This window comes from Bombyx mandarina, chromosome 20 (assembly GCF_030267445.1).
Source record: "Bombyx mandarina strain Sakado chromosome 20, ASM3026744v2".
Classification (NCBI taxonomy): Eukaryota; Metazoa; Arthropoda; class Insecta; order Lepidoptera; family Bombycidae; genus Bombyx; species Bombyx mandarina.
This window is the reverse complement of record NC_143226.1, coordinates 10,892,846-10,919,922: the sequence shown is the minus strand read 5'-3', so window position 1 is coordinate 10,919,922 and position 27,077 is coordinate 10,892,846. Positions and strand designations below refer to the sequence as shown.

Sequence of the window (27,077 nt, the reverse complement as noted above, 5' to 3'; positions counted from 1 at the left end):
CAGCATAAGTTCGTTGTTGAGTTAGTCTTTCGATACCTTCAGTTTTTGTCGATGTGAAGCTGATTGGATTAATAGGCAAGGCTGTGATAGATAGAGCGGATTGCCTTTCTCTTGGAGTTAAGTTTTTGTTTCTTCGGGCAAGGATTTCCTTGTAAATTTCGCAGCCTTTGTAGTTAGCCGGGTGGTCACACAAGCAGAGAGCGCATTTAGCCGGTGTGGTTCTGTCTTTCTTTTGGCACTCTGAAGTTTTGTGACCCTCACCGCATTTAACGCACCTATATGGTCTCATGCAGTTATTTTTTGAGTGGCCGTAGCGCTGGCAACGTTGACATTGAACAATGCTTTTTGACTTGCGAGGATCCTCTATCTTGACCTTTTGGTTAAATATATGGGTTATATTCTTGGCTGCCGGGTTATTTACGCTGGGCTCAATGTTTACAAAGAATGTAGATGTAGGTTTCTTGTCGGGTCCGTAACGTGCATTGATGATTTCGCCTTTAATTTTATTGTTAGTTGCCTCAATGGCTTCAGTTATCGCTTCATGGGGTGTGCTGTGGTGGAGGTCTTTTATGACAATGCGATAGCATTTGATATCTTTAGGGGTGAATGTGTGTCCTATAAGTCCATTTGCTCTTATTACCGCTATGATTTTTTTATACTCCTCAGCATTGTTAACCAGAATGTGAAGTAGGTTTTTATTAATTAGTTTAAATTTGAAATCGTCTTTGCTGCTGACGGTTTGAAGTAACTTCGATAGCTCTGTAACATCTTCTATACCATTGAGTACTATAGGTGGAGGTTTGCTGGGTTTAGGGCGATCGGTAGTGCATGGTTCATCCGTTGCGTCTAGAGGTAAGGTGCTGAAGCGGTTTTTCACAGTGGTACTTGGGGCCTCTGGTGAGGAACTGGAGTACTTTCTTTTCTTACTGCTTCTGCTATTGGGTGATGGTACCCTTTGCCATGGTGGAGGAGCAGGGGGTTGAGGAATGTCTTCCAGCAAGGTTGCTACCGGTGTGATACTGGCTACATTTGGTTGATCTACATTGGTCGTATCTTGTGGTGACTTTCCCAGGTCGGAAAGGGATGACGAACGTTGTCTGTCAAACAAGCCTGGAAGGAGTGCTTGCTGAGTAAGCAGTTTGTGTTGTGGTTGAGGGTTTTTTAAGGGATTTAACTTCATTTTTGTTCCCACGAGAAGGGTCGAATTATTGGTAGCTCACAGGGTGACGCCCATTCCTGTGAGAAGACACTATACAACGATGTGGCCAGGTCCATCGAGGTTGGCGCTAGAGACTGAATTCCCTCAGCCATTCATCCTATCGGCGCGGTGCCCACCTTAGGATTGGGGTTATTTTTTATGGAGGTTGTCTTCCTCTTAACCCAGGCAATTAAGCCAAGGTCACCGTTCTCACGAGACATGACCGCAAGTTTACGGCTTGCAGAAGTCATTTCCTACTTCTACGGGAGCTAGCTGCTAAGCCCGCTAGTAGGTTAGTTGACCGCCGCCTACGACTCGGCGTTTGTTGTTCTTTAGCACCACCCAGGGGACACGTGTAGGGTTGTGGTTAGGTAGCTCCTACGGACGCGAACAACTTTGTCCCCCGTTAATAAAATATGATAATTGTTTATTTAGCAATAAATTATAACCTTCCAAGTACATATATTACGAGTTTTTGATCGGGACTACCAGTTGACCTCAGTTAATTCTCTGACCGCGCGCTCTACGCCCTCTTATCTCGAAAACAGTTCAAGGTATAAAAAAATGTTAAATAGAAAAGTTATAATATTGATAGTAACGGGGACGGATAAAACGGGATATTTGCAAAAAATTTATAAAAAAAGCGATTTTTGTCTCCTTTACATTTAACCTTAACCCCTGACTTTAAAACTTGCAACCATCGAATAAAATTAATTATATGTGAATTTTGAGAATAGTTTTAGGATGCCAAAATACAAGTTTTTACGTGGTAATATACTGGGTAAATCAAATTTCCGAGTTATTCACCTAATTTGGCCTAAAATGACAGAACTATTCGCAGAATCTACCACCGGATCGGAAACTCGACCCACTGAGAAGATCCGGCGAGAAACTCAGGGGGCTAACTTCCAAGATGAAGGGAAGACGACAGTCTTTATACTATAATACTAAGAATTGAAAATTAAATGTCTCAAAATTGTTGGTGACAATCTCGCTTTTATGTGTATGGGCTCGCTAAACACTTAACACTAGTGTTATCTAGTTTTAGTACATTAGCATAAAAGTCTGAAGTCATCGTGGCCTAAAGGATAAGGCGTCCGGTGCATTCGTGTTGAGCGATGCACCGGTGTTCAAATCCCAGGCGGGTACTAATTTTTCTATATGAAATACGTACCTACTCAACAAATGTTCACGATTGATTTCGAATGACGGTGAAGGAACAACATCGTGTAATAAAAACCAAACCCGCAAAATTATAATTTGCGTAATCACTGGTGGTAGGACCTCTTGGGAGTCCGCATGGGTAGGTACCACCACCCCGCCTATTTCCGCTGTATAGCAGTAATGCGTTTCGGTTTGAAGGGCGGGGCAGCCGTTGTAACTATACTGAGACCTTAGAACTCATATCTCAAGGTAGGTGGCGCATTTACGTTGTAGATGTCTATGGTCTCCAGTAACCACTTAACACCAGGTGGGCTGTGAGCTCGTCCACCTATCTAAGCAATAAAAAATATATATTCGTGTTTGTTTTTTGTGTCACCTTCAGTGTCATCCAACGCAGTTTATTAAGTCGGCCAAGCTGATCATCCTTCGATAGGTGTGCAATAAAACAATATCGTTTTGCACAAAACATTTATTTAGTGATTTTCATTACGAATAGGCATCGATTACGCGTAATAGTGTAAAGCTAAAAAGGGATCCCACTAAAAGTTTCGACGGTCTTCGTAAGCTGTGGATCACGAAACGCTACCTGGAAAACTTAACCCTAATTGGTCTGTGATCGAAACAGAAACAATCGATTTCATATCGATTTCTCATTTTGCCCCCATTTTTAAATCTATCTGAAAGTTTAAATACATATTGCGTTACAATTTTGAATGTGCACGTCAATGACCTTGATCTGTCAAAGTTCGATAAAAAAGTACGGACAGTAATAATTTTGTATCTTCTATTGTTTTAGTGAATTTTTTGCCTAATTATGAAGACTTAATTAAATGTTTGTTTTAATGAACCGTACTCACCTATATAATTTTATTGATTAGCTGAGTACTGGTCGAGGTAAATTAAACATGAATTTAGATTACAAAAAGAAAACCCACCTATTTAAAAATCAAGGCGGCAATACTGTCGGGCCCTGTAATCTATGGATGGGCGACGATGATGATGATTACTCAAACAGTGGGATGAGTGGAAGCGGCAAACTCGAAGATTTGGATTATAAATTAATATTTAAAAATTCCTGCCTTTTTTTACTGACCTTACCTATTTTTTTTTTTATTTGACAGCTATAACTTTAAATTATGGCGCAGGTCCATGCACATTCTTATTTGAAACGAATTTTAAAGTGTGTTACAGCATTGTCATGTAAATTGGGTGAGAGGCCATTTCCAGCAGTGAACGACTGTGGGTTGATGATGATTATGATGATGTTATTTTTATCCCAGATGCGTGTATAGTAAAGCTAAACCACGCAAAGCTTTCGTAAATCATCGAAACTCATATTACAATAGATCCCTTCATACAAAAGTAGCTAAAAGGCAACCATTGGAAGATTTTGGTTTTACAATTCACTCGTTACAGTAATTTTATAAAATCTATTTTTTTCTTTTCTGAACGATTATTCGATTTCATTATCTTGTTACAAATCACATCGCACTGTCGATTACTATCGATAGAAACTCCTCACGAATTAGCGCGTCTACCAAATGTCCAAACTACAACTAATTGAGTTCATTTTATCAAACACATACATTTTGAAAATTATTCATATTATCAGTTAAAAATGCAGTTGAAATTATTTACTTTAGAATTATAATGTTAAAAATATAACTTTCTAATATAAGTGTGTAATAAAATATCTATCTATATTGAATATTATAAAAAATTGCAATCTTTAAGTTAAACGACGTTCGTGTGCAATAAATAAGCTCAGTTGAGTAGTTTTAGTTCTTTTTTTAGCGAATTTTGAAATTGCTAAAGCTAATTGCGATAAGTTCTCGAAAGAAAAAGAATCAGATAAATCAAAGTAATTTCTACAAAGCGAACTAGTCTAGCCGCTGAAACTTCACTACCGAAATATTATTAGAACTGAGAATCGCAACAGGCGGCTTTGTCGTTAAAATACATTTTCCAAATAACAGTTCAGTCAATAAAATAATTATTTAATTTTCGAAGTCTGGATGCATTTTTGTCCCAGTGTTACCAGTGCAGCAATAAAGAAAAAAAAACACATTTTGGCGCCATTGAGAGTGGAACGTTCGCATTTAATTATTATTATTATTAAAATGCAATGTAATAATACAAGCACAAGATTGACTATATATTTTTAAAACCACTGAGTTTATTGTCGGATATTTTCAGCGGGTCGCGATTCCGATCCGTTGGTAGATTCTGCCAAGCAATGCTCTTGCCAGTGTAAGCAAACTCTTTTAGGTTGAGCTTGTGAGCTCACCTACCAGTCAGAGAGTAACTGGAATAGCGCAAAAGGTATAGAAAAAAAAAAACTAAGTACCAAGTGTATTGCTAAATAAATATATAATAATGTCAACTCATGTGTGTAGTTGTTCAAACTACAAGAACAGTGTTCCAATTTTAGATCAATTACTTAAATCGAATTTTAATAATAATCACGTTATTATAAGAAAAAAAGAAAATAACTGGTACCGTCTACAAAAAAAATTGGTGGGTTAAAAAAGTATATTATATATAAGAGTTTATAAACAATTAAATGCTTCATATTAATAAAATAAAAAAATTAAGAATGTTTGTTATTACTTAAGTCTAAGTTGTTCCATTACCGAGGTAATCACACAGTCACAAAATTAACATTACCTGGGATCCCTCGGGGAGATTTACAAAATATTAGACTATAAATAGCTCAAGAAAAAAAAATGTGGTAGAGGTATCGAAATGAGATTTTATACAATGGTACATTATAATAATGAATTATGGTTTATAACATATATACACACATGAAAACGAAGCTTTTGTGTATGCTTAACTCTTAAACTCTCATTTCTCAATTCTACATAAAAATCAATTAAATAGTACTTGAATCAGTAAAAGGTACATTATAAATAATAGACCGATTCACAATTTAAAATATCTAAATGATAAAAACACAAGGTTTCGAAAATATACATATTAATATGTTTTTCTTAAGTCTATGATTCGTTTTCGTCTCTTCACTACATAGTATAAAACAAAGTCGCTTTCTCTGTCCTTATGTATACTTAAATCTTTAAAACTACGCAACGGATTTTGATGCGTTTTTTTTTAATAGATAGAGTGATTGAAGAGGAAGGTTTATATGTATAGTAACATCCATTAAATAGTGGAGAAATCAATAATAAATTACAGTTTCCGAAGCGAAGCGAGGGCGGGTCGCTAGTCTTGTATATAAGTTTAGTTTTGTAATGGTATCTAGCAAACAGTACCTATTAAACTTGACAAATTATTCTGTTTGAATTATAAGTCTCAGAATATATTAATAAAACACTTATCCTACCGAAGGAAAACAATGCAATATTTTATTTTGTAAATTTGTGAATCGGAATTAATTAGTCATTTTACTTTAAATGACAGAAAAAAAGTCTGTTAGACAATGCGAGCTATGAGCCGACAAATAAAAACGTACACGTGATCTGAATACTTGACAATTTTAATGGTTTTAAATATGCATTGCAAAAAAAATATATTTTAAGTACGGTCTGCATATTAATGTTGTAGGAGAACGAATCCCAAACATATTATCTTGGGTAAGGACAGAAGAAAAATATTTTTAATAGATACAGCTGGTTTTAAAACAATAATACACGAGTTGTTTTGAATATACTTAGAATTTGTCGTACAGTGAACGATTTGAATCTCAGAACCCCTAGTTTCTGAAGAAGAAATGAGTATTTGTTGATAAAAATTAAGAAAACGTAAATTTTTAAAGTATATTATTAAATATATAGCTCATTTAAAAACGGTGTTATAAATACAAATAAATTCACCAATACTCAGCAGTACTAAGATAACTCGGATTAATTAATACATTAATCAAATATGTAATATATTATTTTTAGGTTTTGTTGATGTTCAATTGTGGGTAAATCCTATTAGGGTATCTGTGTATCAGTAGTACGTGTAACGTCTTTACATTAAAAACACAACATTTATAGTATGATAATGTACTTTTAAGGGAAACTGAACTTTATTTCTGAGCTTATAAGCAACATTTTTAATAAATTTTTTTGTATAACAACATTTTTTTTAAGGTTTGATTTATCTAACACCCTGTATTTACATACACATAGTGTGTGATGTTTTTATACCAAAAAAAAAGTGATTAAAAAATTTAATGAGAAACTTGAAGGGTGAAGACGGGGTTTTATAATTGAGTACACTATCATCATGTTTGATTTGTTACATTTTACATTACAAACGTTAATATTCTGAACAGTTTTCTTTACATTGTTGCCGTGTGCAATGGGTAATGTAAAAGGTAACAATCGGTAATGTTACGTTGTCTAGCACGCATTGTCGTCTAAGAGTCAATCCGCACGCTGCTTTATGTGGAAACAGTTGACCCGGAAATGTTCGCACATCTGGCGTACCTGTTGAGTTACACATCCAGAATTCAATCTCTCTATTATCCGTCTGCCGATTCTGACAAGTTCTCTCAGATTCTCACGAGTATGGCTTGTAGTGTAGTCATTAACTTCAAACTAAAGCTTTCTTCGTTTTATTGGGAATTTGGCAAGCATTTTTTTTTTTGTATACTTAGTCGAAAGCAATTTATTTACAAATTTCCACTTTTCAATTATAAATAGACAATACCACTGGTGCTTAGGGCCATTAACTTGTGCAGTTTCAAGATGAAGCTTTTATAGCATGTGTATATTTTGTTTATTGCTATTAGTACTATACGACAAACTTGATGGCGATCGATTAATTCCGAATTGCAGCTAAATAAGTGACGATTTCAAAGCGCCTATGAAAGCTCACTTAAATGAGCTTCTTCATTTTGTGATATTGCTTAGCGCCGGTCCCTATCCTACTTTTGCCCTTGTCCCAGTCACCTGGGGTCGGCGCAACATGTTTTCTCCTTCCATACTCTTCTCTCAGTCCCCTCTTACACATATCGTCTTTCACGCATCCATTTTTACTTAGGTCTACCTCTTCCTCTAAAGCCTTCCACATTCATAATTAGGACTCTCTGAACAACCTCATTAAGCGATAAGACTGCTAATTGTACTTTTTTGTATTTATTGTTTCGCATTTTTTTTGGTGTACAATAAAACAATACACTCTCTCTCTCATTGTCATTTCGTCAATGTCCTAATTACCGGTCCCTAATCACCATCCAAACATATAAAAAAAAAAAGTTGTTATACTTACAACGCAGGTTCCGTAGTGAATGTGAGCGAATAGAGTGAGCATAGTGAATCCATAGAACGCTGTCGGCTCGTACTGTGGCAGTGTCAATGACACCGTAGCACTGACCAGCAGGGGCCACGTCAGCCAGTTGATAGCTTCGCACCGTTGATTGCTCATTTGACTGACGATTAGACGGCACTGGAGATTAAATCGAGGTAATTAGAAATGGGGTGCAAGATACATTATGATAATTTAGTTGTTAATTTTAAGTCAGAGCCATCTCTTGATTAAGAGCGGCACTAACAGAAACGTCACCCTAACAACGCCACCTAGTGGGATGTACATTGAAATAGCGTTGAACATTCTAGAAGTTTCCATTGCGTTCTGAAACAGGGCCCTGAAACTGCGATACTTTAAGAGAAATCTTTTTTGTATTGAAACTAGCGACATCTTGTAGCGGATACCCCTAAACTTATATGTTGTTAAAGTTAAGGCATTTAATTCTTGTACAACTAAACACAGAAAATAGAAAAAATAATAAATCATACAAGTCTTTATTTGTTATAAACAAATTGATTACATTTTATCAATTTGTGGTTTCTGGAAATTAACATATTCTTTCATTAAAAATAAAATATAGGAGAGGTAATACGTTACTGCCATCTACACGAGCAATGAGAAATTAATCGAAGCGAAGCGAACTAGTGGCCGACGCCCGTAAACATTTTTGTTGAGTGCTCTAGTTGCTTATCTATAACTAATTTATGTGTATTATCACTATCTATGTTCTGGAATAGCACCGCAGTCGAGCCTGATGATTCAATAGAGATGCGTATTCCATAGCAAAGGCGAGTTTTCAAGCGGTAAAGAATGCATAACGTACAATTGAGAGCTCTATATACATTACGATTGGGTTGAATTTTAGTTACAAACTCACCGCTACGTTACTGAACAGAGTTCCGATCAACAGGAAGAGCATCCTCAGGTCGTAGTCCGGCAGCCGCGCGCTGCAGTGCACCCACACGGAGCTGATGACGAACACGGATGTGAAGGACCAGAGCGGCCTTAGAGCTTCAGAGAGGGAACGCATCTTACCCGTTCGTTCCTTGTAAGACCTAGGAGGAAGGTTTTTTTACTGGTGATAGGACCTCTTGTGAGTCGGCGCGGGTAGGTACCACCGCCCTGCCTATTTCTGCCGTGAAGCAGTAATGCGTTTCGGTTTGAAGGGTGGGGCAGCCGTTGTAACTATACTTGAGACCATATATCTCAAGGTGGGTGGCGCATTTACGTCATAGAAGTCTATGGGCTCCAGTAACCACTTAACACCAGGTGGGCTGTGAGCTCGTCCACCCATCTAAGCAATTAAAAAAAAACAAAAGGAAAAAGGAACGTCAGAGGTGCTGTATGTCAAAGGTGTTCCGGCAAAGAGCCTGTGTTCCGGCAAAGAGCTGGTGCTCAGACATCCTAGCACTTCCATGTATAGGGTTCATCTTATCACGAAAACGTTAACTGTTACGTGTTGCTATTTTAAATTCAGTGTGTGTGCAGATGATATTGCTTCGAAAACCTATTGGTTTATTCAATGGTGATATTTACAAATTCCTACCGGGCAAACCAGTCACAGTCAGAGAAGTTAATCAAAATTCCCACCTCGGGCATCTCAGCAATGCTGTGCCAAAAAGGCCATTCATAGTAGTTACAGACAAACAGCCGGATGTGTCCACGGTCTGCACGTCAAAAGGTAAATTGGAACCGGTAGACCTCACAACCTGAATGCCACCTCCAAGTTGAGACATGAGGTTGACTGCTATCTATAGTAACGACTATCCTACACTTAAAATTAAACGTGTTATAGCTTCAAGACAAATAATAACCTAAAAAATATGTGGAAAACTTGGTGACTGCCGTTAAGTCAAACCGTAAATACATCGAAGGTCCCACCAAATGGGACATGGTCCCTTATTCCCTAGACATTTAGCGACGATAAGACGATACTCCTCAATTATAGCAAAAGCTTCAGACCGAACTTTATATGGGCATCCATCGAACCGTTATCTACTGTATTGTAATAGGGAACGTATAACTCACTTATTAATATTGTACAGCGCCACTGGCAGGTTGGTGACGACTCCCGTTCCGTATATCGCCAGTTCGAATCCGTGCGCCAGCGTCATACTGCCGTAGATGTATTTCTTGTAGAACAAGGTACCGTTAACACCGGTCCATATGAAGCATAGGGTTGAAGCCTGGAAAACGTAATAACGTGCCGTGTTTTTACCGTCCATAGTTAACATTAGCGCAAATTGTTCAATTCACAATTGACTTGAAAGACAGAAAAATAGTAACGGTAAATTTTGCAACATGCTACGAGACAATGTGTGGTATTTTCAATACACAAAAGACTAATGGATTCATATATTGATAGAACCATCAGAAGGCTAATGGGTAAGACACAACTATATTAGGTGTTCAAGAACATCTTCCATGATAACACAATAAGATTTTGTAGTGAATGCATAAGTTAACTCACCCACATACTAAAATCATAGCCCCAAGGCAGGAACAGAACCCCTGTATTATATTTCTCCCAGTGGCTCAAATAAAAATTCAATAAGAGATTCCACATCACGTAATAAATTCTGAAAATAATAACAAATAGCTCACTGATAGTCGGGTAATTTCAACTAATTTCAGCTGTACAGAAGAATGTCTGTTAATTTGACAACATGTAGCCAAAAATCTAACAGATCTAAAGATTTTACATGCTACAAACCGTCAGCTAACTGTATATACTTATAGTACACAGTATTAATTCTGCTAACAGACTTACCTACTTGTATGCATGCATATTTATGAATATCTTACCTAATAGGCGGAATAGAGTAATCCGATCGACCAAATATAGAATATAGACAGGCTGGTATGAAGAATACCGTGTATGAATCGAGACCGTGGTCAAATAGTTCCCCAAGCGGTCCTGATGTCTGGGTGCGTCTAGCTTGCTTCCCATCAATACCGTCTGTAATAAAATTGGAATCTTCCTTCACTATGTTACACAATATTTAAGTTAATATGTCTAAATAGATTCCATCATTAGCTATAATTCGGTAGCTGGTAGCTAGTTTTACTGGTGGTAGGACCTCTTGTGAGTCCGCGCGGGTAGGTACCACCACCCTGCCTATTTCTGCCGTGAAGCAGTAATGCGTTTCGGTTGGAAGGGTGGGGCAGCCCTTGTAACTATACTGAGACCTTAGAACTTATATCTCAAGGTGGGTGGCGCATTTACGTTGTAGATGTTTATGGGCTCCAGTAATCACTTAACACTAGGTGGGCTGTGAGCTCGTCCACCCATCTTAAGCAATAAGAAAAAAGCTGGACTGTGCTCCATGCACTACTTAAATCAATGATAGATGGTATGTGGATATTATCAGGTGGGCCATAGGAATCTGCCCAAAAAGACATTCAAAAGAAATATGTTATTCAACGTGTTAGATTATGTTTGATAGCTTCGATCAATAATACTACTAGATTCGCGATTAGCGCTTCAAAAGCGGCCCGAAAAATAAGACCACAAATAAATTTGTGGTCTTATTTCAAATTAGTATGGTCCAATCATAGCCAACACTAAGACGTCAAAACGCTGCAATGCGCGTTCAAAAACTGAGTAAAAAACCACCGTAACACCAAGGTTTTGGAAGGAATATCTTTTTTTGGTAAATTTATATTATTAAGTGTTTTTCATAAAATAATAAACACAATTATATTGTAAATAAAACACAATTTACGAATATTGTAATTGTTTGGCCAATGTTTGCGACAAGGCACCAACTATTGTAACAAACATCACTATTCTTGGACAGGGAATGCATAGAGTAGTTTTGTTATTTTATAATGTTATTTTTGTTTGTAGATTTCCTAGTAGCCCCTTGTCGCTGTGCACAATGGATATATATTGTCGCGAAAGAAAGAGGAGAAGAAATATAGAACTCTTATAAAAATTCTAGAATTGTTCAATGGTGGTGGCAAATCAATGCAAAAAAGTATTAAAAAAACTTTATATGTATGTGTAAATATTTTAAGCGTATATGCTGAAAAGGATTTGTTTTCTGGGGGAAACGAACACAGCCATAAAATAAGCCTAAATTAAACTGATTATAGAAAAATTCATTGATATAAGATTACATTATATTTGTAAAAAGAAACCGCTCATATAAAAATGACTTCTAAAAGACAGCTTCATAACAAACTGAATCTGTTTAAAGGTAATTAAACCTACATTATTGTTTTAATTACTTCTGTATAAAGAATACGTGGAAAACATGTTTCGTGTTTCCTTTCATATTTTTTTTACTTTATTCAATTTTATTTTTTATCACCTATTTATTGTAATAGCGGCAATGTAAAATATTATCTACTACTTTTTTGAATCGGTCAAAAATAGTTGCGACCATACAAAACAAACCTAAAACAAATATGTATATTCTGCAACTCTATGTCTTTCAATACTTACTGTGTTCTGAGCATTGAAATGTAATACCAAGAACTACATCTAGTTCCACAATACAATAAGCACGAAATTTTAAACAAATATTTTTAACCTTATAAATTAGGCTTTAAGTATCATTTTAGAATAAATATTTTTGTACTGATGACTTTTTATGTTCAAGTGACATTTTAAATTTATTCCATAATATTCTTTTTCTGACGAAAGGACCTAAATACATATATTTTGCAATGGTAATTAAACTTTATGTTTAAGTTTTAAGGTTTATAATAAACTGAAGTCGTTAACATTATTAAACTTTTTTCTAAGAAATGAAGATGTTTTCGTGTCTGCAAACGTGGCCACTGGAGCGTCTTATTTTTGTTCCTGATCCGTAATCTAGTACTATTATTGATCGAAGTTTGATAGTGTAAAAATAAAACATTGTGATAAGAAATTATTATCTCAACACCTACTGCACCACAAAAAACTCCTACTGTTTAAAAGCATTATTACAACAATTTTTTTATTAAATTACTGATAGATTTTGCAGCACAATAAATATGACTTTTATATTTCAAAACAGGCAGTGGAATTCGAATTCTAAAATGTATCAAAATATTTTTTTTTCCTTTTTTAAAAGCATATTTATAGGCGCATAAAAATCATTGTGATTTTACTATCGAATGTAGTTTTACCACTAAGAAAAATTGCCAAAAAACAGAGTACTCGCTCCATATCAAATATAATATTTTATACATCAAAACGACAAATTTACAAAATATTATTAAATTGTTATATATAGCAAGGTGAGTTGAACTAGAACGATCTGGTGGTAGATTCTAAGAAGCACTAGTTTTTTAGGGGCAGTCACATTCTCTCAGGTTGAGCCCCGTGAAGTCACCTGCAAGTCATAGCATAGCTGGAATAGCTCCTTACGCTTCCAGTAAATATGGGTAAGAAAAAAAATCTATCACTTATTGCTAGATATGTCAACCATCTGCTGCTCTACCACAATAAAAAAATGTTTCAGACTACATAGGGTTATTAAATATATTAAAAATAATATCTTACCTAGGGTATAAGCAAGAAATAGAAATATGGCAATTATGAACCACAGTGATTTCGGTATGACTTCCTCATAGCCATTTGTAGTTGCATCAATCAATGTTGCATTGTTAGCTGAGAAGCTGGCAGCATAGTAATCATAATCATAGTATGACAGCATCAGGAAATTGAGCACAACCAACATGAATCCGGCAAACGTTAGTACATTTGGTGCAATCCATTTTGGCACAAGCTGTGTACAGACAGTAATATTCTATTAAACTATGTATTACATTACTTTATTAGACATTTAAATGTGCCCCTAAATGCTATAAAAACAGATATTACTTAATGTAATATTATTCAGTGTACATGAACAAATAGTTTTATATAAAAGTAACCTAAAATATTATTTGAGAAATACTATATTTGCCCATTAAAGTCCCATCAGAATTGGTTTAGCTATTTCAGATTTCCCAATAAAGTTTGTCATTAAATCAAGTAGACAGTAGTAGAAGTAATCATGTGAGATTCAAAAGAAATTTACTTTGACTTCACAGAGAGACAATTATTTACTATTCACGTTGAATGACATGTCCCCTACATCTCCTTTTTACCATCATCCCTCCTGGCACCAGAGAAAAGTTCATCCATACTATCTGGAACTACTGTATTGACTGAGAGTATTTTCACTGTTTCAGTGTTTTTTGATTGCTATCACATGTTTTTCTTCAAAGAGATTTGCAGAGAGTACTCAGGAAGATAACTTAGCCGTACCCTTGGCATTGCTAAATTCTATGAGCAACGATAATTATTTACCATCAGGTTGGCCTTATGCTCATCTGCTTACAAAAGGCAATAAAAAAAGGCAGTTACATTTAAATGTTTATCAAGTCTCATATAACAAACCTATGTGCACTTACCGATTGCCAGCAATAATTTAACTAATATCTAATTACAGCAATCATTGTTTATTCACATATATTTACAATACTAAAGAGTAGCAAAACCATATAGTATTTATATTGTTACTGGTATTTATTATATGGAAAGTTATCAGGAAATTATTTAAGGTGTAATAAGTATTTTGTTATTCGTTATTTCTCTTCAAATTGTAAATAAAAACTATCACTACATTTTCTTTACGCTAAATTTATTCCTCAACTTCACAAAATGTCAGACATTGTACTATTTGCTACTTCTAAAGTCATACTGAGCTATGTTACTATTTAGAAAGATACTTACTTCCACAACTTTGTTCCAAAATGGGTGCATTACATAAACACTGAGAGGGCTCGTGTCGATCGCCATGTACTAAAACAATAATTGTAATCTTATAATTATTATACACAGAAAAAATACGTCGATACCTTTTATCCACATCTTTTTTCTACTTCTTACAAAACATTTTCATATGTTGCAATCATTTATTAAATGATAGCTTTGACAGCAATAGAAACAACAAAACTACTAGCTGCTTTAGCCACTTTACAAAAAAAAAGGTGTCTGAACAACTTGGTGCATGTGAAAGAAGTGAAACTTCTTTTGCGGTATGTAGTATTGTGGTTTTCTTCATTTTTCATCCTTAAATCAAATTTATCTTGTAATAATATTATCTTGGAATGCTGTATATAAGAGAAACAACCCCGCTCTCTTTGTCCTTTCCTTCTCTCCACAGTCAAGTGGTTCGTGAAATGCACTGTCTATTTTCTCATTCTCACTCTTTTTAAATTGTAACTTTTACTCTCAAACTTTCAACAAAGAAGTTTCACTGCGAAAATTTGCACATCAATTTAAGAATGATTGTTAAGGATTACACAAATACAAAATCATTTATATCAACTTGGATGTTAAGTAAATTACTTATTAAAACTTTGGCGTCCAGCAAACACCACAGTGGTGTCATGCACAAAATTACATCCATTGGCCGGCAAACCAAAGTAGTATCGTGAGCATATCTTCAAAATTTCATCAATGTTGGGGAGCAGGATTGAGAACTTATGAGAGCTAGTAATAAGATTAGCAAAACTTAACAATTTATAATTTCCCAATTTTCTCAAAAAACCGGCCGGCGACAATCCAAGTAATCTGAATTATCAGTGCGGACTCCAAGGGAATAACGACAGTAAAGTGTTAATGATCATGATTATAATGACAGGCTCCAAAAAGATTACACTAATATAAAATTTAGATTTTCTTATGTTAACATTATTGTTTCATGTAAGAGCAACAAAGAGAAATTAGTTTAAACAGTTAATTTAAAGTCGTCGTATTATGGTCACTAAAAAACATTGTTACATTTTTGTAGAAATTTAAAGAAGGCCTAACTACACGTAACAAACCAGTTTTATAGTTAAAAAGTATCAATAGATGTAACTTGATTAATGTCACATGTAAGCGATTTACATTTTAATTGATTTTTACTGCGTAAATCATACAATTTAAGTTAAATCTGTAATACAGCTACAAAGCTAATTATTAAAAAGCGTTTTAGTTCTAAAAACAACATACAGCATTGATCCTATGAGTTTTTTACTAACTTTACCTTGTAATTGTCGAAGCCCTCCAAGTGTTCGCGTGATAAATATTTGTAATTGAACATTTTCGATGTTTTTTATCGTTATTTTATAACGAAATATATGTTAAGACTAGTTAAGTACACTTAGACTATCTAAAACACATTACGAGTTGCAATAAAAATACATTTTATTGAAAGCTAAATCATTTTGAAAATGTAAATGTTTCTTTCCGAAAAAATTTGACAGTTCTGAATTTTTTAAACTTGATTTCGAACGGGCAAAAGGAATATAAACATACAATAAACATTTTATTATGAAAGCCTGATGTCAGGTTTATCAGTTTTATCACGCAAAAAGTGCATAGATAATACCACAGAACACTATTACTTCTAGCAAAGGATAATACACATACATTATAATTATAGTTAAGAAACACAGGCACACAACAAAAAAAATTACGGGCGTCGGCCACTAGATAGCTTCGCTTCGATTAGTTTCTCATTGCTCCTGTAGAAGATAGTAACAAATCACGTCATTTCGTATCCTCCCGATCCACTAACGGTGCTTTTAGGTACCTCAAGCACCGGTAATCGTTCTCATCGAACCCGTCACTCGCGACGAAGGGCTCGGCGAGTAAATTAACCCACAGACACAGCCTACTGAGTTTCCCGCCGGATCTTCTTGGTGGGTCCCGTTTCCGATTCGGTGGTAGATTCTGCGAAGCACAGCTCTTGATAGGGTTCGTGTTAGCAACAACGTCAGGTTTGGGCCCCGTGAGCTCACCTACTCGCCCGGTTACGCTGACATAGTCTCTCAAGGCTCTAAGCTTAGGTAACTCCACTTCTAGCTTTTTTTTATAAATTCTTATTTAATTTTATGAATTAAGTAAATTACCATGTGCCACATATATATTACCATGTGCACATGGCCATATATGACCATGTGCCACGACAGTATTTAGGACGCTGATGATCTTCATTTTAGCAGTCGATGCACATTCCCTGGGTGACTTAATTTAAAATTTATAATACGTATCAATACGTATCACATTTGGCTTTATTTTGTTTACCAAGCTTGGCCGTGAGGGGAACGGGGGAGCCATTACCTGTTCCGCATGCAATTTCGAATTTTAAAGCTTAAAAAATATCGCACGTATCGCAACTATTTATACACAAACCCAATCCCAAAACAATAGCGCGAATAAACTAAACGAAAACATTTATTGAGGAAAAATAAATTATATCGCAATTATGTGATGGCAGTAACATCCTATTTCGTTATATTAATCTACCAGTCGTGGTCACTATACAATTCAATTAAAAATTCTTCATCGTTTTTTACTGGTCGAAGGCCCTCTTGTGGGTCCGCACGGGTAGATACCACCACCCCGCCTATTTCTGCCGTGAAGCAGTAATGCGTTACGGCTTGAAGAGTGGGGCAGCCGTTATAAATATACTGAGACCTTAGAACTTATATCTCAAGGGTGGCGCATTTACGTTGTAGATGTCTATGGGCTCCAGTAAGCACTTAACACAAGGTGGGCTGTGAGCTCGTCTACCCATCTAAGCAATAAATAAATATGTTAATATCTCGCATATGGCGACATATACATAGTGATGTCTATGTCTTAGTTCATTCACCCATACACAGGAAAAAAAGCGCAATCTGGAAAAGATAATTGAAATGCAACTTAGTATTTAGCAACTTAGCATAATATATACATACTAATTGCTGATATTAGACACATAAAGACGGATGGATATTCACGAATAGTTCTAGTCTTATCTATATTTGCAACAAGTTTCAAAGAATAAAATTTCTTTAAATAGCATTCAAGTTTAGATGTCAAAAGAACTCAAGAAAATGGTAAGTAATATGAGTAAAAAAATGATTTTTGCAAAAACTAATGAGATTTTTTTACAAATTTTCAAGCAAACTTAAAGCATACCTACCTAGTTCCTGTTTTTTTATTTTAAATTACGTCATCAACAAAAGAACGACCGATGAAAACCGCTATCGAATTTGATAAGATATACCGCAGTAGGCAGAGTTTCGATAAAGGACCAATAGTTAGTTCAATTTCATTACACGTATAAAACAGTCTCATTGAATTTTAAATGAAAAATATAGTTACATTAAATCGAAAAAGTCCACGAAATGGACAGTGACGAAAATCAATTACAAACGAATTCTAAAACAAAGAACAAGCGTAAGAAATATTTGAAACGCAGCAAAGAGGTTGAATATGATTTGAAAGATGCTGTAGAAGCATTCGATGAAGCGTTGGAATTGACTGAAAACGAACAAGACAATGTAACATCCGATGAAGCTGTTGAAAGCGTGTTCGTCGACGCTATCATGAAAACACCACCAAAATTGCTTCACCCGCAAAATGTTATCTATCCAGAACCTGTCGAAATACCACCTGTAGAGACAAAAATCATCGAAGAGAAAAGGGTATCAGATTCAAAAATCACAGATCAAGTCGAGGAGATAGAAAGTGAAAGTAAATTGTACAATAATAGAGCGTTAACGAAATACGCTACGACATACGAATTAGAAAAATTTGAGAAGAACGCTTTGTTAATATTTAATCAAGAAAATATTTATGGTTATAGTCCTAGGAAAGGTACAGAGAAGGACGTTGAATCTTTGACAGTGACATTTCAAAAGTTTGGCTTTGAGGTCGTAGAACATAAGGACCTAAATAAAGACGAAGTATTGAACGAAATTAAAGAATGTAAGTACATATTTTAAATAACCTAAATAACTTTATTTTTAACCACAAAATTGGTTACTTTTCTTTGTGTTCCATTTAAAAAAAAAACTGATAATAATATGACAACGTAATTTATCTTCCCAAAAAATAAAACATTACACAATGTTTTCAAACATTTTTATCACACCTACTATTTTTATATATTTTTATTCAAAAAATATGTAGCACATTTATGCTCTACTAATAATTAATTAGGACTACTTTTACGGTATTTTTAATTTTTTTTTCTACATATTCATTGGTAGCTTAAGGGGCTATTCCAACTTCTTGCTGACCGGTAGATGATTTCACGGGTTCAACCTGCGTGAATTTGCATATGTGCTTTGCTGAATTTACTACCCGATCAGAATCTCGACCCACTGAAAAGATCCGACGATAAACTCAGTGGGCCTAAAATATACAGCCAGTCTTGTTGCTTTTATTATTAAATAAAATTTGCATAATAATATAAAATACGAACATTCAATAGCTCTAAAGTAATTTTTGTGCTATTAGTGCACAAGATCCGGCGAGAAACTCAGTGGACTGTGTCTTTGGGTTAATTTGCTCGCTGAGCTCTTCGTCGCAAGCGACGGGTTCGACGAGAACGATGACCGGTGCTTGTGGTACCTAAAACCACCGATAGTGGTTCGGGACGATTCATTAAAATATTATGACGTATTTTGCGCCACGTCTACTGTTTACCATCCGGCAAGAAACTCAGTGGGTTTATTTATATTATTTCGGACGTTTCGAATAGTGTTTTCGTGGTCACGAACGAATAAAAACAGGAAACTCGAGATTAAACCGTACACGCAGTTTAAATTTATGTTTACGTCTTGCGAAAACCGAAGAAAATACTCTATAATTTATATAATTTATTGTAGCTATACTGAGAACCTAGAATCATATCTCAAGGTGGGTGGCGGTATTTACGTTGTAGATGTGCTTAGATGGGTGGACGAGCTCACAGCCCACCGTGGACCAGTAAAATACACCAGTAATACTGTTGCTTCATATCAAACTCGTTTTAAATTGCATTATTAGTTTGAGATCGACGTGGCCTGCAGAATAAGACCGTCAGGGTACTGGTAATCGGACGAACTGTACAACCCTTTGCCTTCTAACGAAAAAAACCATTCTTCCAAATCTTAGCTAATAAAGAGGCGCGGTAAAAGGCACCGGTCAACAATATGTACCTTAGTTAATCTTATTTTCAAACGCGTTTTGTGTTGGCAGGCAGTCGTTAACGAAATTGCCAAACTAAAAAAATCATCTAATAACTTTTTAATTTTCAGTCTCATCCAGAGATCTCAGAGACTACGGCTGCATCGGGATAGCAGTACTTACGCACGGATCGAGCGACGGTATGCTGAGAGCTAAGGACATGCAGTATAGCGAAAAAGAGATTTTACGGCATTTTAAAGTACACGACAAACCATTCTTGGTCACAAAACCGAAGTTCTTGATAATACAGGTTAGTGAGGACAAAACGTTTCAAACAACTATTGATTTGGAATTACCCGTGGGTATCGTAAAATGAGACCAAGGGATTTACCGGAAAATGAGTAGTACTTATCTCTGAGTATAATACCCTAATCGCGAAATTTACGGATATTTTTATTGATACGTATTTTTGCCGCTAAAATTCATTGCTGCGTGTTTTTGGAAATACTTATAGCTGTTTAAGAGACAGATAGAGTTAATTCGTGGACCATTAGGGGTGTATAATATAATTCAAAGTCACTCCAGGTCCATCTTTCGACGATTTAGGTCCCATTACATCTGTAAAAAAGTAAGTTCACGATGGAGTTTTAGTTTAAGACAGAAACGCGATACGCTATCTCTCTCCGCGTATTATCAACGTCCTATTGACGGCCTGATGATCCACTCTTAATGCTCTTGGAGGCACCTCGTTTTAACGCTAATAGCATTCAAATATAAGTCAGTTCACATTAAAACTTCAATGTGGAACATAAAATCAGTCCGCTGAGCTTATAACCAGATTTTATCAGGGGTCGCGATTCTGATCTGTTGGTTAATCCACTTGAAAAGGTTGCCCTTGAGCTGTTAGGCCTCGTTGCGATGGATCAGCTGTTTGCCAAGCTTGTGGGTGAAATCCATCCTGTGAAAAACGCCTTTTTCCCGCTCGATTTAATGCGCGTTGACATTCAAAACATTAACTATAAATAAAGACAAATTATCCCTTATCATGGAATGATAATATTTTGTGGATTACAATGATATTGGACGTTTATCTTGATAATGCGTACTTCTTTATTTCCTGATGAGTCAGTTTTACATCTGGTTTCAAGAGGATATCCGTGTATATTGCAACGATAACGTCATATTCGTATTCCTTCTTAAGTATAAACATATATACATATTTTAACAGCCTAATAATATTTTGAAAACGAGATTTTTAACTACGAGTAAATGAATTTTCATGTGCTTGATGTCCATGCGCCACGTCCGAAACATTATCCTAAGCTGGTGGACGCGATTTGGGTGCAATTTACTGTGAATTACGGTTGTTTAGTGACATATTTCTACTGGAGTAGTGAAGGGCCATACCACAGGGCCATACCATCGGCGAAGATGGCTAGCTGGGTCGCCGGCGATCAGGATAGATCATTGATGTACAAACTAATGAGCAATGGGGAAAGAATGGAACCTTGCGGGACTCTAGCTGATATTAGATAGGGGAGAGAACGGGTTTGTTTAATTAGCTAACGTAACGTACAGTTCGACAAGAAGGCTCGAGGCTGTTGGGCACTCACATGTAGTAGTGGTTTTTATTTGTAAATCAAAACTTAGCTAAACTTCTTCGCGGTAACGAAGAGTTGAAGGGAAGACGAGGGCTCCTGTGGGGAGGGACTCTGTAGGACCATACTAAAATGTGCTCCGTGAAGCGGTGCCCTTGTTAGATGCACAAGTATTTGGTACGAAATCGAAACTGAACAGAAGCCTTTTAAGATGAGAAAGTTTCAGAGGCATTTAAGAAGGAGATGCTCATAAAGTTTGCCTATAGTTGAGAGGAGGTGTATCAGTCTGTAACTCCGGGGTTCGACTTAAGAGTCCTGGCTAGCTGCCAGTACGCTTTGTGAGAGGATGGAAGTCCATCTAGGTTTTTTTATTTATTTTTTTCTTTGATGGATGGACGAGCTCATAGTCCACCTGATTTTAAGTGGTTACTGGAGCCCATACACATCTACAATGTAAATGCGCCACCCACCTTGAGATATAAGTTCTAAGGTCTCAGTATAGTTACAACGGCTGCCCCGCCCTTCCGAACCGAAACGCATTACTGCTTCACGGCAGAAATAGGCGGGGTGATGGTACCTACCCGTGTGGACTCACAAAAGGTCCTATCACCAGTAAGACCACCATCTAGGTGACCTCTCACGAGCTTTCCTAGCTCCTTTCGAGCTTTGCCTAGGCGAGAATTAACATCCCGCTACGCTTACAGACGGTGCCTCCGAATCTATTCTGACGCGTTCTGATAATTAACGTAAATCCAGATTATTGATTCTAGTACTTGTGGGACTTCCAAGGTCCGAGGATCCGTTTATTTCATTTTTAATAAATTGTTCTACAATTACCGGTATTTTCAATATTTCCTAGGTTTTATCGGCACGAATGAATGAATAGTAGCTATAGCCCCGTTTCTTATCATATTAAAAGCTTAACTTGATAAGTTCTCTATAAAACCCAAAATTCTAAAACTTTGCTCCATGATTTTGAATCCAGGCATGCAGGGGCAAAGAAGAGATGCAGGGAGCGGCAGTTTTCAGGTCGGGAAAGCTAAGGAAGGACTTGGACGAGGACTTGGAGCCTTACGTGTTGCCAATTGAAGCGGATATGCTGATACTGCACAGTTCTTACTCTGGGAAACCATCACATAGGTATATTTAGCTTACTTTGACTGAGCTCAGCAATATCCCACATTATTGTCCGACTGTGAGCACACGTGAATAAGCTTTTTTTAACATATGACTCTTTAACAACTTGAAATGAATGGTAATTAATGGTGGTAGGACCTCTTGTGAGTCCGCGGGGGTAGGTACCACCACCCTGCCCATTTCTGCCGTTGTATCTATACTTGAGACCTTAAAACTTATATCTCAAGGTGGGTGGCGCATTTGCGCTGTAGATGTATATGGGCTCCAGTAACCACTTAACATCAGGTGGGCTGTGAGCTCGTCCACCCATCTATGCAATAAAAAAAAGTTTAATTCTGTATTTACGCATGATAGGCTGAACTGGAAGCGCGATATTATCTCTTTTATAAATGTTCTTATCGCATCACCAATCCCATAGATTTCCTTAACGACATTTTAACTAACCTACATTCGGGACTTTTCTGCTGTGACAATCCGCTAATGGATCGTCGGCTTTTTAAGAGGACGAACTGGCAAAGTGTTTGACGACGGCGATTGCTTCGAAGCTTAGTAGTTAATGCTGGTAATCCACAAGTATCGGTGACCGCCATTACGATTTTTCTTCTGCGCATTCATGACATGCTGTAGGCATGGAATATATGTGATATTACGTCTATACAATATACGAGGCCGTCGGCGCAAAAGTGACATAACGCACAATTTTTCATATTCGTGCTTCTATTTATATTGCAATTTATTTAAAACTGAATGAATTTTGATGCAAAACCGGCCTATCCCTAGTTTTGCCCATAGATAACAAATGGCTTTGTAAACATTATTTTAACGCGTATTGTTTTTGCCTACGAAGCAGTGTAAAACTAAATTCAGACCTCATTATCTCGATACTTGCTATGGTAAGCTAAGGCTGACGGCTTCATCTTTAGATTTACTCTCAGATTCACGCGGAGGAAATATCTTCTGTATGAAGTGAATGCATCTCCAAATAGGATCGATTGAAATCGATATGGTTATCAATCTTTAGGCGACTCACTCGAATTATCCGTTTTCTCTAACACAAAAAAATATTTCTATTTCCAGGCACGAAGTCTACGGATCATGGTTCATCCAATCATTGTGCAGTAAGATAAACGAATTATCGGAAACACACGATTTAGAGACTATAATAACCGAAGTCAAACGAGAAGTCGCCATAGATAGATACCACAAAGAGTTTAACAGGAGAACATCGGAATACGACATTAACAAACAAATGCCGGTTATTACTTCAACGCTCATAAGAAAGTTGTATCTGAGGAAATACATGGATGCGCCAGTAAGCCAATGCTTGATGAAGCCAACGCCGGCGATAAGCGAATCATCTAAGAATGAGGTGTTAGACGAATCCACTCCGGATACTAATTTATTGGTCCAATGCGGACAATGTACTTGCTATTTAGATCATTTTCTTTACATGAAAAGCTGTTTAGAGTGAGTTTCTTTCGTTCTTTTCCAGCTTACTTGGTATCAAACATATGTGATTATACCCTGAACCGTAATCTAAGCATAACACCGGTCACTCACATGCGCACGAATACGCAAACCCACAAGTGCAGGACGACATTTGCGAATGATTATGCAAAGTTTTCGCTGCATTCGTGGTTTTACAAGCTGTGTCGGCTTTTTAACAGACATCAAAGCGCGCAAACCTCGAACCTTCGCGTAGTCTCCCACACATTCGCTTGCCCAGTTGCGCCGACGATTGCGAAGGTAACGGACGTATACTATACGCCATTTTCATAGTCCGTGACGTCTACTGTGTAGCGTATCTTCATCAAAAGAAATCCCATAAAAACAGCATGGCTGTTAATGATGTCTGGGAAAGAATTAAAAACTCTTTTTCTCTTCAATGTTCTATTGACGAATTAAAAAGGAGGAGAAATTCGTGAGACATTCGTAAACAAGTGTAGGAGGAAGCGCAAACGGGTTCGCAAATTGAGTATGCAAACCCATTTGCACAGCCGCTAGGTTTGCGAATGAATGTTTGACGGCCCTTCACATGCGCGCAAACATTCGTACAATGTACGAATATTTGCGCGCATGTCAGTGGCCGACTTAACGACCGGTCGTACATCTCCCGCCTACGATTTTGTCTTAATTTTTTCATTATCGATTGCGTAGACGGGTTAAAGTATTCAGGGTCTTCCTAGTGTTAAGCGATTATAGTTCTTAAGAAACTAATAATGAAATCTCAATTTTATTGTACAGCGCTTGCCCCAACTTCAAACCGAAACAGATCGAATGCTGGTACCTACGCGTGCTAGCTTACAATACGACATGTTATTAGTAGCAAACATCGACTATGGTGTGGCAGCTAATCTCTTTACTTTGCTTAAAAAAAAACTTCCAAAAATTGTAATTTTACATTTACGGATTTATTAAAAAAGCTAATAACAAAGATATACATATAAATTAAAGTATCTAATTAATTAAAAGTACCACTAATAAAATACACACAAAAGTTACTTCAGCATTATTGTTTGAGAGATAATCTCGGACACTATTCTCGAAAATCAGTGTCTGAAAAGGCATGGGTACATTTCATGCGTGTCATTTAACGGAAGGGAAGATTTATTATTCAAAAAAATAATAATAAGGCAACGTGCTTGATCTTAAACGATTACCGAAGCAATGTCAAAGTTAAAAGCTATTTAATTATGCATTTTTGCATGATTCTCAGAAATAAGCCCGAAAGGACCCGTGCGACATCAGAAGGGACCGTACCGTTGATTTAATGATTAATAATAGTATAGTATAACCGATATATAATAGTAAATAATAGTATATACATATATATATAATAGTATAAATAATATCATCATTATCCTGCCCTTCTCCCAGTTACCTGGGGTCGGCGCAACATGTTTTCTCCTTCCATACTCTTATATCATATTCGCTCACTCCCCTCTTACCCATATCGTTTTTCACGCAATCAATCCATTTCTTCTTAGGTCTACCTCTTCCTCTGTATCCTTCCAAATTCATAGTTAACACTCTTTTACCAACCTCATTTTCATTTCATCTCATCACATGTCCATACCATCCCAAACGCGCACTTCTCAGCTTCTCTGTCACAGGTGGCACTTTCAGACTTCCTCTAACATATTCATTCCGTATTCTATCCATTCTCGTTACTCCACACATCCATCGCAACATTCGTATCTCTGCTGCATGCAATCGCCTTTCATCCGCCACTTTAGTATAAATAATATATAGTATAGTATAACCATAGTTCGTTACATTACAGGTATTATTTAGAAGTACGACCGGACGACGAAACCGCTCTGAATTTCTTGAAAGTTGCGAATACGTTCCAGCACTTAGACGAATTTAATTCGTCAAAGGAACAGATGGTTACGGCCATCAGTAAATATCTAATGAAGAACGCCGAAGGGATGCATTTTTATAAATATTTGTACTTTTATAAAGATTAAAGTGTATTTGAATTAAAAAAATCAATTATGTTTATGTTTTGTTCAACTGTAATTAGTTTTATGTCTTGCTTTTGGATGTGTATTAACAAGGATGAAGGTAAATCTCAATTGAGACTGACATACCATATATTGCAATCATTGGAAGGTTGCGCTATGATTTGTTTTTTTTTATTGCTTAGATGGGTGGACGAGCTCACAACCCACCTGGTGTTAAGTGGTTAGTGGAGCCCATAGACATCTACAACGTAAATGCGCCACCCAACGGTAGGCAGCGGCTTGGCTCTGCCCCTGGCATTGCTGAAGTCCATGGGTGACGGTAACCACTCACCATCAGGTGGGCCGTATGCTCGTCTGCCTACAAGGGCAATAAAAAAAAAACCTTGAGATATAAGTTCTAAGGTCTCAGTATAGTTACAACGGTTGCCCCACTCTTCAAACCGAAACGCATTACTGCTTCACGGCAGAAATAAGCAGGGTAACGGTACCCACCCGTGCGGACTCAAGATGTCCTACCACCAGTAAAGCCCGCGACAATAATCCAAATCAACCACATATCGGCCTCCTAATCACAATATAGTAAAAACAATTTAACTAACCTGATAGTAAAGCACTTAGACCGATGATCACCCCTTAGATCACCGCGACGGTGAAATATTTTCTCTCTGATCCACCTGTGGGGTCTTAGAACCTTAAATAAACAATAATAAATATATAAATAAATATTTACCAAAAATCACGCCACGTTAACTGGTCCCGTGCTAAGTTCGTAAAGAACTTGTGTTACAGGTACCAGTTAACGGAAATAAATGTAAGATTTTTATTATACACGTACACATATTTAATATACATTCATAAACCTGGAAAAGTAATTTTATATTTATCATACAAATATCTTCCCTTGGCGGGATTCGAACCTGCGACCCCCTTGTGTAGTGACCATATCACTTACCATTACACCAGATGACCGTTAATATTGAATTAGTGCTATAGAAAAATACCTTGTCGTTGTGTCGTATTGCGAAGTTATTATCTACCAGATTTAGTGATATAAAAATTTCTAAGTGGATCGATATTGATTTAAATGATTTTATTAGATTCGAGAAACGTACCTACATCCAGTACAAACCAACACAAACCGTGATAGAGATACAGAAAAAAATGTTTTTTGCTTCTTAAATAAATATCTATACATTTAAAACTATCTCATTATTGTTTACATTTCGGAAGCCAATCCCCTACATTCCGCTTAAGTATCTAAACTATACAATGTGCATTTAAAACTAAGTCAAGGCTAACACAATTGTCGATGTTTCGCGAACAGCATGAGATCAGCAAAC

At 36.5% G+C, this 27,077-nt stretch overlaps 2 protein-coding genes across 3 annotated transcripts; one reads left to right on the top strand and one right to left on the bottom strand.

The window, feature by feature from the left end:
* Nucleotides 1-2,816: 2,816 nt before the first annotated feature.
* On the bottom strand, nucleotides 2,817-15,778 carry LOC114242475 (ethanolaminephosphotransferase 1). The gene is made up of 9 exons (XM_028173643.2): nucleotides 15,637-15,778; nucleotides 14,337-14,405; nucleotides 13,119-13,344; nucleotides 10,427-10,580; nucleotides 10,092-10,200; nucleotides 9,650-9,807; nucleotides 8,499-8,676; nucleotides 7,583-7,759; nucleotides 2,817-6,798 (listed from the first exon to the last, which is right to left on the bottom strand). The coding sequence occupies exons 1-9, from the start codon at nucleotides 15,691-15,693 to the stop codon at nucleotides 6,736-6,738; spliced, it is 1,191 nt and encodes a 396-aa protein (XP_028029444.2). The 5' UTR covers nucleotides 15,694-15,778; the 3' UTR covers nucleotides 2,817-6,735.
* A 255-nt stretch (nucleotides 15,779-16,033) lies between these two features.
* Nucleotides 16,034-25,761, top strand: Casp-4 (caspase-4). Of its 2 annotated transcripts, none has more exons than XM_089736110.1 (5): nucleotides 16,034-18,350; nucleotides 19,667-19,845; nucleotides 22,119-22,273; nucleotides 23,348-23,639; nucleotides 25,554-25,761. In XM_089736110.1, the coding sequence occupies exons 1-5, from the start codon at nucleotides 17,768-17,770 to the stop codon at nucleotides 25,638-25,640; spliced, it is 1,296 nt and encodes a 431-aa protein (XP_089592236.1). In that variant the 5' UTR covers nucleotides 16,034-17,767; the 3' UTR covers nucleotides 25,641-25,761. The 2 variants fall into 2 exon arrangements, with proteins under 2 accessions (XP_089592236.1, XP_028029455.2); XM_028173654.2 differs by having other exon boundaries at nucleotides 23,348-23,737.
* The last annotated feature ends 1,316 nt before the right edge of the window (nucleotides 25,762-27,077 follow it).

Bases quoted from the DNA above. Each gene is read 5' to 3' on its own strand.
- LOC114242475 (XM_028173643.2), bottom strand. From the start codon at position 15,693: ATGTTCAATTACAAATATTTATCACGCGAACACTTGGAGGGCTTCGAC. The intron at 10,201-10,426 runs GTAAGATATTCA...TATTATTTTCAG, and splicing joins TACTCTATTCCGCCTATTAG to AATTTATTACGTGATGTGGA. The intron at 9,808-10,091 runs GTGAGTTAACTT...TACGTTTTCCAG, and splicing joins GCTATGATTTTAGTATGTGG to GCTTCAACCCTATGCTTCAT.
- Casp-4 (XM_028173654.2), top strand. From the start codon at position 17,768: ATGGACAGTGACGAAAATCAATTACAAACGAATTCTAAAACAAAGAAC. The intron at 18,351-19,666 runs GTAAGTACATAT...TTTAATTTTCAG, and splicing joins ATTGAACGAAATTAAAGAAT to TCTCATCCAGAGATCTCAGA. The intron at 23,738-25,553 runs GTGAGTTTCTTT...GTTACATTACAG, and splicing joins TACATGAAAAGCTGTTTAGA to GTATTATTTAGAAGTACGAC.